This window comes from Cherax quadricarinatus, chromosome 78 (assembly GCF_038502225.1).
Source record: "Cherax quadricarinatus isolate ZL_2023a chromosome 78, ASM3850222v1, whole genome shotgun sequence".
Classification (NCBI taxonomy): domain Eukaryota; kingdom Metazoa; phylum Arthropoda; class Malacostraca; order Decapoda; family Parastacidae; genus Cherax; species Cherax quadricarinatus.
In genome coordinates this window covers 10,114,451-10,130,744 of record NC_091369.1, presented here as the reverse complement: position 1 = coordinate 10,130,744, position 16,294 = coordinate 10,114,451, and the positions used below count along the sequence as shown (strand labels likewise).

Here is a 16,294-nt window from a genome sequence, read left to right as displayed (position 1 = left end):
TTAATTTATATACTGTACTGAGATAGAAAAATGAGGATACCTGTATCACTTGCTTCAGTGTGATTGATTTATTTCTGATTTTCTTGAATCTTGCAGGTCTCAGCAGCACAAAATGCAGGTCAAGATGGTGGCATCAAAACCCCCACAACAGCGACTTCCCAAATTTCAAAAACCTATGCTGGCCCTTCCCGCTATGAAACATTTCGGGATAAAGAACGTAAGATTGGCCACAGAAGAGTTGGGGAGGGTGGTGTGGTCACATATAAGAAGGTAAGAGGACACTAATGTTACTGGAATCACCTTCAAGTGTGAAATGCTCATTTATATGTGGATGACTTTCTTTGGATATTTTTGTTTTAATAATTGTAATATTGCATGCCTGTAATGCTTATATCAGAGGCAGCAATGTAAATTTTTCACATGCAAATACTGTATGTAATGATTTAAACTGCCATAGTGTACTGTAAAGGTCAGTCCAGTGTGAAACTATATTATTAACACTCATATGATAGTTACATACAGTAATGAGATTAACCCTTTCAGGGTCCGTCCCGTAGATCTACGGCTTTACGGTGAGTGTCCAAACCGTAGATCTACGCCATGAGCTCAGCTCACTCTGATAAACTGTGAGTGGTACATTTGGGCCTAGATATGAGAGGATACATCTATGTGGTATGTGTGCACCACATAAAACATATCCTGCAGCACACTGTGTATAATGAGAGAAAAAAAATGAAATCATGATTTTTCGATTAAAACAGCAACTTTGCAGTGTTTTTTCGTATGTTTTTTATATTTGTATTTGCGATTTCTTGGTCTCATTTGATAGAATGGAAGACATATTACAAAAATAGAGATGATTTTGATTGGTTTTAGCACTGGAAATGGCTTGAAACTGAGCTCAAAGTAGCGGAAATGTTAAATTTTTGCCGATATTCAAGAGTAAACAAACGACCTCACATGTCTAATACACGTCAGCTGGTGGGTCTAATATACATTCATAAATATGGTGATGATATTTATACAATTATTACAGTATTGCATAACAGTAAATCTTCCATTTTTTGGTGTGAATAAAAATTCATTATGTGAATAAAAAATAAAAATGGAATTTATTTGTAAAGCCTCAAAACATAACTAATGAACAGAGGAAATGTTAGTTTAGTGCCAGGAATGCCTACATTGTTTATTCTGGACCCTATTTTGAAATTGGAATATTTTGAACTTTGTGTTAAATTGGCCAAATTAACAATTTCCGATCACTTTATTTTGTAGTTGAAACAGTTGACTTGGCGATTTCTTGTGCTCAGTCGATAGAATAGAAGTAATACTAGTGAAATAGCTAAGAATTTGGTTGATTTGAATAATGTAATTGGCCTAAAATGGGAGTCAAAGTCAGCAAAATCGCCGATTCGTAAATATCGCTGACACATCAAAATTCACGAGAGCATAATTTTGTCAATTTTCCACCAAATTTCATACTTTTTGTTTTATTACCTTCACAAAAAGATTCTCTACGATTTCATAAGAAAAAATAACAAATTTTTTTTTTGAAAATTCTTGGACACTGGTGCGTGACTCCAGATTTGGGCCTTGGACCCTGAAAGGGTTAACAGTGTACAGTGGATCCCCGCATAACGATCAGCTCCCAACTCGACCAATTATGTAAGTGTATTTTTGTAAGTGCTTTTGTAGGTGTATTTTTAGGGGTCTGAAACGGACTAATCTAATTCACAATATTTCTTATGGGAACAAATTCAGTCTATAACGGCACCCAAACAGACTTCTGGATTGAAATAATATCGTTATGCGGGGGTCCACTGTATAGCCATTGTGTTATTCTGTAAACCTCATTACTGTTTTAAACATACGTCTTAAGAATATTATGATTTTTTCTCATTTGATTTAAATAATGAGGCTCAATGTTAAGTAAAATATTTAGTAAGATTTATTACTACCCTATTTTAAAGAAAAGACACAGTTCAATGTTTAAATCATACTATCAAAGATACGGTACTATGTTCCACAGTCAGCCCTCCTGGCCCTATGTGAAGGCTTACTCAGCCCTGTAACAACTTCAGACAGTATTACTCAGGCTGGCTCCTCCTCATGAAAATTAATGAATAGAAAAAGAAATAATAATTCACAAAGATAAACACTTTATTATTTATTAAATCAAACATAAAACAATAAAACATGAAAGGTATATCCTATTTGAAAGAAATGAAAAATGAAATGAATAAAATAACATTTGAACTCAACGCTAATATCTACAGGGGTGTCTGGTGTTGGTGACACTTGTTGAAATCGTAGCCGTTGCTGATGATGGGGTGGGGGGGGTCGCAGGTGTTGGTGACCATCCACTGGCTAGTTCTTCACAGTATACCAGTGAGTAATCTCTCCCGATGACAGGAAAGCAGGTTCTTTACCGCTGCAATGATGTGGGGTTACGTCCTGCAATTTCATACAGGTGCACAGGTATTTAACCCTTTCAGGGTCCAAGGCCCAAATCTGGAGTCATGCACCAGTGTCCAAGAATTTAAAAAAAAAAAAATTGTTATTTTTTCTTATGAAATCGTAGAGAATCTTTTTTGTGAAGGTAATAAAACAAAAAGTATGAAATTTGGTGGAAAATTGACGAAATTATGCTCTCGCGAATTTTGATGTGTCAGCGATATTTACGAATTGGCGATTTTGCCGACTTTGACTCCCATTTTAGGCCAATTACATTATTCCAATCAACCAAATTCTTAGCTATTTCACTAGTATTACTTCTATTCTATCGATTGAGCACAAGAAATCGCCAAGTCAACTGTTTCAACTACAAAATAAAGTGATCGGAAATTGTTAATTTGGCCAATTTAACACAAAGTTCAAAATATTCCAATTTCAAAATAGGGTCCAGAATGAACAATGTAGGCATTCCTGGCACTAAACTAACATTTCCTCTGTTCATTAGTTATGTTTTGAGGCTTTACAAATAAATTCCATTTTGATTTTTTATTCACATAATGAATTTTTATTCACACCAAAAAATAGAAGATTTACTGTTATGCAATACTGTAATAATTGTATAAATATCATCACCATATTTGTGAATGTATATTAGACCCACCAGCTGACGTGTATTAGATGTGTGAGGTCGTTTGTTTACTCTTGAATATCGGCAAAAATTTAACATTTCCGCTACTTTGAGCTCAGTTTCAAGCCATTTCCAATGCTAAAACCAATCAAAATCATCTCTATTTTTGTAATATGTCTTCCATTCTATCAAATGAGACCAAGAAATCGCAAATACAACTATAAAAAACATACGAAAAAACACTGCAAAGTTGCTGTTTTAATCGAAAAATCATGATTTCATTTTTTTTCTCTCATTATACACAGTGTGCTGCAGGATCTGTTTTATGTGGTGCACACATACCACATAGATGTATTCTCTCATATCTAGGCCCAAATGTACCACTCACAGTTTATCAGAGTGAGTTGAGCTCATGGCGTAGATCTACGGTTTGGACCCTGAACGTAAAGCCGTAGATCTACGGGACGGACCCTGAAAGGGTTAACTTAAATGCAAAATGGGGAAGTCTCTGGACGTTAGTCCTTCTCCTGTTCTTCTCGTTGATTGACAGGTGACCCTCACTGTCATCCAAGAATAAGTGTTGGGAGCTGTGAGTCGAGTGATTTACTGTTTGACCAGAGCCCCACACGTCACCTTTCGAGGGGGGGGGGTGTGGAAGAGGGAGGGGAAGGGATAGCAGGAGCTAGACTGACCCTACATTAACAAGCAGCCGGCAATCAAACTATCACTTTAGGGGTGGGGGAGAAAAGGCGGGAAAAACGGGAGCGTGACTCACCCTACCTTAACTAGTAGCCGGCAATGAAACTATCACTTTCGGGGAGGGGGAAGAAAGGCGGGAGCTTGACTTACCCTACCTTAACTAGTAGCCGGTAATGAAACTATCGTTACTATATCTCTACTATCTATTGAACTTTTCCCTCACACCCTATATCACTCACTTATTTACCCCTATCTCACCTATGGAATTTGTGAATGGGGCTCAACAACAGTAAACCATCTCAGACCATTAATTACCCAACAATAGGCTGCAGTCAGAATGATAACAAATTCCCACTAAAGACAGCACACTCCACCAATATTCAGAACTCTAAACCTACTCACCATACAAACATCCATACTTATTATTGTACCTACTACATACATAGAACACTTAACTTGGATATAAGCCCTCCTCTCAAACGTCTCCTTACCAACCTCAACAGAACACATGACCATAGCACAAGGCACAGATCACTCTTTGATGTTCCTAGTGTCCATCTCACAGTATGAAAAAACTCAGTGCACATAAAAGGCCCAAAAATCTGGAATTCATTACCTGTGAATATAAAAGAAACACTGTTGGTTTATAAATTCAAGTCTCTACTTAAAAATCACTTACTCACCCACAACTAAATAAATACTGAATAATTGTATCTCATAAATGTTTAACCTGTGACCCAATCAAACTTTGTTATTTTTAATTACATTACCTAACAGATTACTCCATTCTGCTGAATGCACAGCAACACAGTAAATGACCATATGACCTGTCTTTGAAATACAGTGGACCCCCGCTTAACGATCACCTCCCAATGCGACCAATTATGTAAGTGTATTTATGTAAGTGCGTTTGTACGTGTATGTTTGGGGGTCTGAAATGGACTAACCTACTTCACAATATTCCTTATGGGAACAAATTTGGTCAGTACTGGCACCTGAACATACTTCTGGAATGAAAAAATATTGTTAACCTGGGGTCCACTGTACTCATTTGTGCTTAATTGTTAACCGTTTACAATAATATTTACCACTGAATATATCATTGCTTAGTTAATCTTAAGTTAATTTTAAGCCTGCCCATGATGCTCTGCATACAGGGGGCTTTGGCATGTTACACTTAACCACTTGGACCCTTTCAGGGTCCAAGGCCCAAATCTGGAGTCATGCACCAGTGTCCAAGAATTTTCAAAAAAAAAAAATTGTTATTTTTTCTTATGAAATCGTAGAGAATCTTTTTGTGAAGGTAATAAAACAAAAACTACGAAATTTGGTGGAAAATTGACGAAATTATGCTCTTGCGAATTTTGATGTGTCAGCGATATTTACGAATCGGCGATTTTGCCGACTTTGACTCCCATTTTAGGCCAATTACATTATTCCAGTCAACCAAATTCTTAGCTATTTCACTAGTATTACTTCTATTCTATCGATTGAGCACAAGAAATCGCCAAGTCAACTGTTTCAACTACAAAATAAAGTGATCGGAAATTGTTAATTTGGCCAATTTAACACAAAGTTCAAAATATTCCAATTTCAAAATAGGGTCCAGAATGAACAATGTAAGCATTCCTGGCACTAAACTAACATTTCCTCTGTTCATTAGTTATGTTTTGAGGCTTTACAAATAAATTCCATTTTGATTTTTTATTCACATAATGAATTTTTATTCACACCAAAAAATAGAAGATTTACTGTTATGTAATACTGTAATAATTGTATAAATATCATCACCATATTTGTGAATGTATATTAGACCCACCAGCTGATGTGTATTAGACGTGTGAGGTCGTTTGTTTACTCTTGAATATCGGCAAAAATTTAACATTTCTGCTACTTTGAGCTCAGTTTCAAGCCATTTCCAGTGCGACAACCAATCAAAATCACCTCTATTTCTGTAATATGTCTTCCATTCTATCAAATGAGACCAAGAAATCGCAAATACAACTATAAAAAACATACGAACAAACACTGCAAAGTTGCTGTTTTAATCGAAAAATCATGATTTCATTTTTTTTCTCTCATTATACACAGTGTGCTGCAGGATCTGTTTTATGTGGTGCACACATACCACATAGATGTATTCTCTCATATCTAGGCCCAAATGTACCACTCACAGTTTATCAGAGTGAGCTGAGCTCATGGCGTAGATCTACGGTTTGGACCCTGAACGTAAAGCCATAGATCTATGGGACGGACCCTGAAAGGGTTAAATAATAAATAAATAAATAAATAAATGAGAAGACGTTTTGCCCACCAGGGATGAGTCCAAATTTTATGTATGGTATTTTTATTTAATAGTACTGTATTTATGTCACTGTTCTCTTAGGTGCATCTTTTTTTGAAGATGTGGCTTTACAGTGGTCCCCCGGTATTCGATATTAATCCGTTCCTGAGAGCTCATCGAATACCGATAATATCGAAAACCGAATTAATTTTCCTCATAAGAAATAATAAAAATCAAATTAATCCGTGCAAGACACCCAAAAGTATGAAAAAAAAAATTTTACTACATGAAATATTAAGTTTAATGCAATAGAATAATTACAATAACAATAAAATAATTGACACTTACCTTTAATGAAGATCTGGTGATGATTGATGGGATGGAAGGAGGGGAGAGGTGTTAGTGTTTAGAAGGGGAATCCCCTTCCATTAGGACTTGAGGTAGCAAGTCTTTTTCCAGGGTTACTTCCCTTCTTCTTTTAATGCCACTAGGACCAGCTTGAGAGTCACTGGACCTCTGTCACACAATAAATCTGTCCATAGAGCTCTGTACCTCCTGTTCCTTTACGATTTGTCTAAAATGGGCCACAACATTGTCATTGTAATAGCTGTGTTAGGGTGATTTTCATCCATAAAGGTTTGCACTTCAACCCACTGTGCACACATTTCCTTAATTTTTGAAGTAGGCACAATGTATTCCACAACTGGTATAGGCTTCTCAGGGTTAGCGCCAAACCCTTCAAAATCTTTCTTAATTTCCGTACTAATTCTCACCCTTTTTACCACAGGGTTGGCACTAGAAGCTTTCTTGGGGCCCATGGTGACTTATTTTGCAGAAACAAGCACCAAACACAGTGATAATATGGATAATATGGAATGCACCGAATGTATCCTTAGATGCGCGCACACTGGCTGGCTTGTAAACACGGGCACACAAGGGGCAGTTCAGGCCACATTTGGACGTCTCATACGAATCATATTGAATACCGGGTTTTCAATCGAATACCGAGAAAATTTTTTTGCGATATAATGCATCAAATACCGGATTTATCGAATACCGATGCCATCGAATACCAGGGGTCCACTGTATTTAGAACATTCTTGGTAAATGTGAATGAATTGTATGACCAATGTTTGTTTCAGCAAGCATATACAGTGGAACCTCGGTACTTGAACAGCTCGGTATTCGAACGCTTTGTTCGGTAAACAAATTGCTCAGTAGTTGACCGTTTACTCAGCACTCGACCAAACAAACACGAACTGCCAGAACTTTGCTGTAAACCTTTGTGTGTTTCTTCCCATTTTTTGGTGTTTTTTTATATTATTTGTATAAATAAGTTACCATGGGGCCTAAGAGGGTTAGTGATAACAACCAACCAAAAAGAAAATTGGGAAAAATTTGTGCTGTACTCTAACAGATGGGCACTTGAACAGCCTTCTGGAATCAGTTAATTTTGAGTGCCAAGGTTCCACTGTACTGTAGGGGAAAGAATAAAGGAAAACCAGGTAAAGATAGAAAAATAAAACTTAGGATATAATCGGGAAAAAATAATTAACTATAGAAATGGGTGTCCATTTTATCTTCTCCATGATAGTACAGTACTAGGGCAACACTAAAGACATGTATTTCAGGTTAAGTTTCAGTCCATGCACAGTAGTCAAGCCTCCAAATTTGCAAAATTTGATTCTCCAACATTTTTTGCTGAAGGGCCTCTTACAAATAACTAAGATTATTTGCTTGTGTTTTTCATTAATGCTTTTGTTTTAGCTTGGCACAGAACCCCTAAATTAAAAATTATCTCTAGTATTGTTTCTTATGAATTTCAATATTAATGAGGTTAAAACAGTATTTTAAGAGAGATGGCCTATGAAACATAAAATGAGGCAGGACCTTTAGGAAAATTTATTATATGAATAAATGGTTTAGAAAACCAACAGGTTGATAAATGAGACACTTGTGCAACATTAGGTATCCTTATTCTGGAACTGTTTTGCCAGCCAGTGACTTCTTGAATCCATTGTAGAGACAACATGCACCTCACTTCACAGCCCTCCACAACATGCAGCACACTTTACAACTCTCCACAACATGCAGCACACTTTACAACCCTCAACATGCAGCACACTTTACAACTCCACAACATGCAGCACACTTTACAACTCTCATCAACATGCAGCACACTTTACAACTCCACAACATGCAGCACACTTTACAACCCTCAACATGCAGCACACTTTACAACTCCACAACATGCAGCACACTTTACAACTCTCCTCAACATGCAGCACACTTTACAACTCCACAACATGCAGCACACTTTACAACTCTACTCAACATGCAGCACACTTTACAACTCTCCTCAACATGCAGCACACTTTACAGCCCTCCACAACATGCAGCACACTTTACAACTCTCCACAACATGCAGCACACTTTACAACTCTCCACAACATGCAGCACACTTTACAACTCCACAACATGCAGCACACTTTACAACTCTCCACAACATGCAGCACACTTTACAGCCCTCCACAACATGCAGCACACTTTACAACTCTCCACAACATGCAGCACACTTTACAGCCCTCCACAACATGCAGCACACTTTACAACTCTCCACAACATGCAGCACACTTTACAGCCCTCCACAACATGCAGCACACTTTACAACCCTCAACATGCAGCACACTTTACAGCCCTCCACAACATGCAACACACTTTACAACCCTCCATGACATACAGCACACTTTACAACCCTCAACATGCAGCACACTTTACAACCCTCAACATGCAGCACACTTTACAACCCTCCACAACATGCAGCACACTTTACAACCCTCAACATGCAGCACACTTTACAACCCTCCACAACATGCAGCACACTTTACAACCCTCCACAACATGCAGCACACTTTACAACCCTCCACAACATGCAGCCCACTTTACAACCCTCCACAACATGCAGCCCACTTTACAACCCTCCACAACATGCAGCCCACTTTATAACCCTCCACAACATGCAACCCCCTTTACAACCCTCCACAATATCCAACCCCCTTTACAACCCTCCACAACATGCAGCCCACTTTACAACCCTCCACAACATGCAACCCTTTTACAACCCTCCACAACATGCAGCACACTTTACAACCCTCCACAACATGCAACCCTTTTACAACCCTCCACAACATGCAGCACACTTTACAACCCTCCACAACATGCAGCCCACTTTACAACCCTCCACAACATGCAACCCTTTTACAACCCTCCACAACATGCAGCACACTTTACAACCCTCCACAACATGCAGCCCACTTTACAACCCTCCACAACATGCAGCACACTTTACAACCCTCCACAACATGCAGTACACTTTACAACCCTCCACAACATGCAACCCACTTTACAATCCTCCACAACATGCAGCACACTTTTCAACCCTCCATGACATACAGCACACTATAACTCTACAAAATGCAGCCCACTTTACAACCCTCAACAACATGCAGCACACTTTACAACCCTCAGCAACATGCAGTACACTTTACAACCCTCAGCAACATGCAGTACACTTTACAACCCTCAGCAACATGCAGCACACTTTACAACCCTCAGCAACATGCAGCACACTTTTCAACCATCAGCAACATGCAGCACACTTTTCAACCATCAGCAACATGCAGCACACTTTTCAACCATCAGCAACATGCAGCACACTTTTCAACCATCAGCAACATGCAGCACACTTTTCAACCCTCAGCAACATGCAGCACACTTTACAACCCTCAGCAACATGCAGCACACTTTTCAACCATCAGCAACATGCAGCACACTTTTCAACCCTCAGCAACATGCAGCACACTTTTCAACCCTCCATGACATACAGCACACTATAACTCTACAAAATGCAGCCCACTTTACAACCCTCAACAACATGCAGTACACTTTACAACCCTCAGCAACATGCAGCACACTTTTCAACCCTCCACAACATGCAACACTTTTTTCAACCCTTCCTGACATACAGCACACTACAATGCTCTACAACACAGAGCACACTTTTGAACTCTCCACAACATGCAGCTATTATAGCACAGTACTGCTGTAATAGAATTGGGCTTTGGTTTGGTGTGGAAAGGTAGGTAGGGAAGTATTTTCTGCAGTCATTTATAGAGCTAGAGACATAGCAAGAACTCTGAGACACGGCAAGTCCTTGGAGGTGCATTACCTTGATGTCTTAATGCTGTACCTTAATATTTGTATGTTTAAACATTTTGCCTATTACAGATAAATTTATCCACTTCTATTTTTTTTTTTTTACTTGCAAGAGGTAGGGGTAGCTAACTAACAATGTGCTCTTGTGTATTTATGTTAGGTCTGTCAGTAATAGAAGTTTAGCATTGTTTTGAAGAATATTAACAACAGTACAGATCATTGTACAGGCAAGATGTGTTAAGACAAATGAAATGGCATTTAAAAAGACTAATGACTCGGTTTAACTCCAAAAAATACAACTCTTGTAAAAGTTTTATCTATTTTTGATAATTATATACTAATTAAGTCTATTAGAGAGTATGTAAGATTTATGTGGTTTATGAATCAGTCATTGAGCATTTCTACAAGTGCAAGCTTCAGTTGGTAGGCTCCAGCTAGAGATAATTTATTAATCAATTATTGTGCATTACCACAGATTGGGACGTCACAGTTGATGGGTTCCATCCAGCTGGGGATCCAACAAGCAGTGGGAAGCTTGGCGAGTAAACCTGAGCTAGATGTTTTAATTCAAGACTTTTATGTTGTAGAAACTATATTCTTTCCTAATACTGGTTCTCAATCAACGCCGGCACATCAGTATTTGGATTTCAGGTTAGTTTTTGTTTTTCATCATTAAAGGGGAGGAGGGTCAGGCTATTTCAAAAAAGGAATTTTGAAATCAGTCATATTTAAAATATGATAATCTCATGTAGTAACACCCCAACACTCTGTTTAATTATAAGAATGTAATATGCCAGTTTGCACTTACTGTAGGCATGGCATTTGTCAGGTATCGTATTTTTTTATATTGTAAATTAATTAGTGGATAATGCTGTCAATTCCATGACAGCTATATTGTAAATTGGATGAACTTAGACATTTAGTTGTCAGCAAGGAGAGATGAGAGGATGTGTGAGGTGTACATGTATCTTCAATACCTTGATATGAAACTTGCTCTCTTGACTGGCCACAATCATCTATAATCTTGGAAAACCAACCCATTTTGCTAGTTTGGGTACTGGTTTTGGTAAGCTAGGTGAATAAAGCAACTATAAAAAAATGTGGTGAAAAAATATGCTAAACCAGCTGCATCCAAAAAATCCACTTCACAGATTGTGTAGGCACCTAAAATATATATAAAAACAAAAACAAATCAAATTTGATAAGGCAAATTCTATTTTAATAACAGATATTTATTATTAAAATATTTTTTTTATGTACATCTTATTGTTTGTGTAGCCGCAGGAGACAATGTTTCTTTGTTGTTGTCCCCTTCAAAGTGGGGTTGAAGATTTTTATACATTTTCTTGGGTAAATTACCTTTTGTGATTTAAAAAAAAAAATGTCTTGATCTAGAAAGATAAGGTCTACAGGTGGTAAGAATGAGTGGACTGTTACAATAATTGAGCAGAAAGCTGAAAATCACATTGAATGACACTGAATATCACTGTTTGCTGCTTAGTCAGGGTAGATGTTTTAATGGCATTTTCATCTGTCAATTTCAAATTGATTAGATCTAATGCTGAACCATTAAATATGCCCCCCCACACTCTTCAGACCAGTAGTTGATTTCCTCATAACAAAAGCGAAAGTAATTGTTGAGATGGTTTGGTATCTAGTAAAAGTGTAAAATAGATTCAGCTTTAAATATAGATTTTGTTCGGACTTTTATTAAGATACAGACAAACATCTTTTCTGTATTTTCTGTTTAGTTAATCTTGTATTTTTAGTGTGTAAATTTATAAATGTACATAGTGTATAAAAATCTTCTGATAACAAAAGCCGCCAAAGGTTACTATTCATCACATCTTGTAGAGATAAGGTAAGTGTAGATACATACATCCTGCAGTTCAGTTAGACATGTATTTGTCTCGGTATTTGTATTTTGTTTGTGTACTGTTTTGATAATGTTCATTTTGATTGTTTTGTGCATATTTTTTGTGCTCATGTGTTTTAGTATAAATTAGTGGTGAAATATGGATTCATGTTTTATAAACAGTTGCAGTTGAGGAATAATTTATTTTATCAGCTGTTTCCTTACCAGATGCATTGATTTTTTGGTACAGTGTATGTTAGTTTTATGAAGGTGTGCTTGATTTTTATTTTTGTTAGGGAAATGTGGAGTTTTTAAAGATTTTTGAGTTTTTATTGAGAAACATTTCTGTTGTTTTGAATCAGTTGCATTGTTGGTATAAAAATAACATACAGTAATCACAAATATGTATTGAACTAGCTAAAAAAAATGGACTTTATATTCTGATAATGTCCATTGGAAATCTCTCTTAACCAGAAGACCCATTTCTGAATTTAGTTTGATTGAGCAAGTGGTCACTGTTTTCATAGATTGTGACTAATAATTATATTAATTGTTCTTCTATATTCTTATTCTAATAATGAATATTACCTATTGCACATATTAATGTACATTTGAAATAAGGTAAATGCCAGGAATAGATGAATAAACAATAACTATAGTACTGTAGCTGCTATCACTGCATCCAACCTCTCCACACTTAGCGATGTACTCGTTTACCAATGACTCAGACTTACAACAGGCTCTCTGACCAGTATGCATACCTAAATAATGTATGTTAGAGCTGATTTCTTCTATTCTGTTTCTTACAATATACAGTACACTACTGTATAAAAATTTAAAATATACCAGAAATGTTATAAATGGTGCAAAGGTGACATTAAAACAATATCAAAGATGGTTGACACAAACCCATTACCATTATAGTATGCTCCTTGTTTAACTATGAATTCATTTACTAATGTGGCTTTAGGAACAGAACTCTGTCGTTAAGTGAGGAGAGGTTGTATTGTATTTTTTTTTTAACACACTGGCCCTCTCCCACTGAGGCAGGGTGACCTGAAAAAGAAACACTTTCACCATCATTCACACTATCACTGTCTTGTGAGAGGTGCACAGATGTCCCTCCAAACTGAAAATATCCAAAACCCCTCCTTTAGAGTACAGGCATTGTACTTCCCACCTCCAGGAGTCAAGTCCGGCTAACTGGTTTTCCTGGAACCCTTCACAAAATATTACTGTGCTCGCACTCCAACAGCTCATCAGGTTCCAAAAGCCATTTATCTCTCCTCCTGTCTAGGCCAGAATTTACCACTGATGGCACATTTTAGGTTGCTGTGCTTAAAACATAGCTCTACATCAGAGACAGTAAAAGGGGTTAAGTATTCACATATTGTAGACCAGTAAAGTAGGTTATATATATTGTCATGTGATGCTGATTATAAATCATTTGTTTTTAACTTTATATGCACATTTTTAACCTTATATTCTACAAGATATGTTGCTGTTTGTTTTAGATATTTTTCTCTAATTTTCATGCCTTCCATACCTTCCATACCCCCAGTTAGCATGTTATTCAGTTAACGAGGCTTTACACCAGATCAGTTCAAAAGAATTATAATTTGTTATAATTTTTCTAGAAGTGTCATTCATATCTAACCTGCCCCTTAGTTACTTGGATAACTGACTTTAGAGGTCTGAATTGAATTCTGAGTGCCATAATACAAAACACCTGTTAATAAATGCTTTCCAGTGTTCTTTATTGCTATAATTTGAGAGAAATATAAAGGAAATATTTTATAATTGAAAGACTTAGAGGTAAGACAGAATGTAGGATAGCGGATGAGCAAGGAGGTTTCAGAGTGGGTAGGGGATGTGTAGATCAAGTGTTTACATTGAAGCATATATGTGAACAGTATTTAGATAAAGGTAGAGAAGTTTTTATTGCATTTATGGATTTAGAAAAGGCATATGATAGAGTGGATAGGGAAGCAATGTGGCAGATGTTGCAAGTATATGGAATAGGTGGTAAGTTATTAAATGCTGTAAAGAGTTTTTATGAGGATAGTGAGGCTCAGGTTAGGGTGTGTAGAAGAGAGGGAGACTACTACCCGGTAAAAGTAGGTCTTAGGGATGTGTAATGTCACCATGGTTGTTTAATATATTTATAGATGGGGTTGTAAAGGAAGTAAATGCTAGGGTGTTCGGGAGAGGGGTGGGATTAAATTTTGGGGAATCAAATTCAAAATGGGAATTGACACAGTTACTTTTTGCTGATGATACTGTGCTTATGGGAGATTCTAAAGAAAAATTGCAAAGGTTAGTGGATGAGTTTGGGAATGTGTGTAAAGGTAGAAAGTTGAAAGTGAACATAGAAAAGAGTAAGGTGATGAGGGTATCAAATGATTTAGATAAAGAAAAATTGGATATCAAATTGGGGAGGAGGAGTATGGAAGAAGTGAATGTTTTCAGATACTTGGGAGTTGATGTGTCGGCGGATGGATTTATGAAGGATGAGGTTAATCATAGAATTGATGAGGGAAAAAAGGTGAGTGGTGCGTTGGGTATATGTGGAGTCAAAAAACGTTATCTATGGAGGCAAAGAAGGGAATGTATGAAAGTATAGTAGTACCAACACTCTTATATGGGTGTGAAGCTTGGGTGGTAAATGCAGCAGCGAGGAGACGGTTGGAGGCAGTGGAGATGTCCTGTTTAAGGGCAATGTGTGGTGTAAATTTTATGCAGAAAATTTGGAGTGTGAAAATTAGGAAAAGGTGTGGAGTTAATAAAAGTATTAGTCAGAGGGCAGAAGAGGGGTTGTTGAGGTGGTTTGGTCATTTAGAGAGAATGGATCAAAGTAGAATGACATGGAAAGCATATAAATCTATGGGGGAAGGAAGGTGGGGTAGGGGTTGTCCTCAAAAGGGTTGGAGAGAGGGGGTAAAGGAGGTTTTGTGGGCAAGGGGCTTGGACTTCCAGCAAGCGTGCGTGAGCGTGTTAGATGGGAGTGAATGGAGAAATGGTACTTGGGACCTGACGATCTGTTGGAGTGTGAGCAGGGTAATATTTAGTGAAGGGATTCAGGGAAACTGGTTATTTTCATATAGTCGGACTTGAGTCCTGGAAATGGGAAGTACAATGCCTGCACTTTAAAGGAGGGGTTTGGGATATTGGCAGTTTGGAGGGATATGTTGTGTATCTTTATATGTGTATGCTTCTAAACTGTTGTATTCTGAGCACCTCTGCAAAAACAGTGATAATGTGTGAGTGTGGTGAAAGTGTTGAATGATGATGAAAATATTTTCTTTTTGGGGATTTTCTTTCTTTTTTGGGTCACCCTGCCTCAGTGGGAGACGACCGACTTGTTGAAAAAAAAAATTAGGAATAAGAATTATTAAGAAATGCATAGGAAATAGGGCTAAATGTGTACTGAATCAGTCAATTGAGCAACAACAGGTAGAAGTTTATAAAATTTACCTGCTGTCACATTAGTTTGAGACAGAGTTTGGTAAGGTAAGATTCGTCAGGAAACAGGGTAAGTGTTTCTTGACACGGGTCTTTGTCATATGATGACCTGCCACTGAAACTTTGTCATTTGACCAAGGTGTTCTGCTGGCTTACCTATTCACCTCTTTAACCCTTTCATTGTCCAGACCCCCGATCAGAAACTTGTCCACAGTGTCCAAGAATTTTCAAAAAAAAATTTTTGTTCTTTTTTCTTATGAAATGATGGAGAATCTTTTTCTGGAGGTATTAAAGCAAAAAGTATAAAATTTGATGGAAAATTGACAAATTGAGTGCAAGAAACTACCCAGTCAACTATTTCAACCAACCAGAAATTGGTAATTTGGTCACTTCCACACAAATTTCAAAATATTAAATTTTCAAAATAGGGTCCAAAATAAACAATGCAGCCATTCCTGGCACTAAAATAACATTTCCTCTGTTCATTAGTTACATTCCCAGGCTTTACATATGAATTCCATTTTGATTTTTTATTCACACAAAAAATAAAAGATTTACTGTTATGCAATATTATAATAATTGTATAAATATCAGCACATTTGTGAACATATGTTAGACCCACCTATTGGACATGCATTCGACAAATGACATGATTTCTTTACTCTTGAATATTTATGTTACTTTGAGCTCATTTTCT

The 16,294-nt window shown here is 37.1% G+C and overlaps 1 protein-coding gene across 36 annotated transcripts in view; it reads left to right on the top strand.

Moving 5' to 3' along the window:
* The window catches only part of LOC128701616 (phosphatidylinositol 4-phosphate 5-kinase type-1 alpha), a 573,763-nt gene that overhangs the window by 185,738 nt on the left and 371,731 nt on the right, over positions 1 to 16,294 (top strand). For all 36 annotated transcript variants that reach the window (XR_011394183.1, XR_011394184.1, XR_011394182.1 and 33 more), the window contains exons 3-4: positions 97 to 270; positions 10,756 to 10,931. Coding sequence is in view for 31 of the 36 variants with exons in the window: in XM_070101702.1 (XP_069957803.1) it covers positions 97 to 270; positions 10,756 to 10,931 (350 nt within the window). In the remaining 5 variants the exon portion in view is untranslated. The remainder of the gene's footprint in view (positions 1 to 96; positions 271 to 10,755; positions 10,932 to 16,294) is intronic.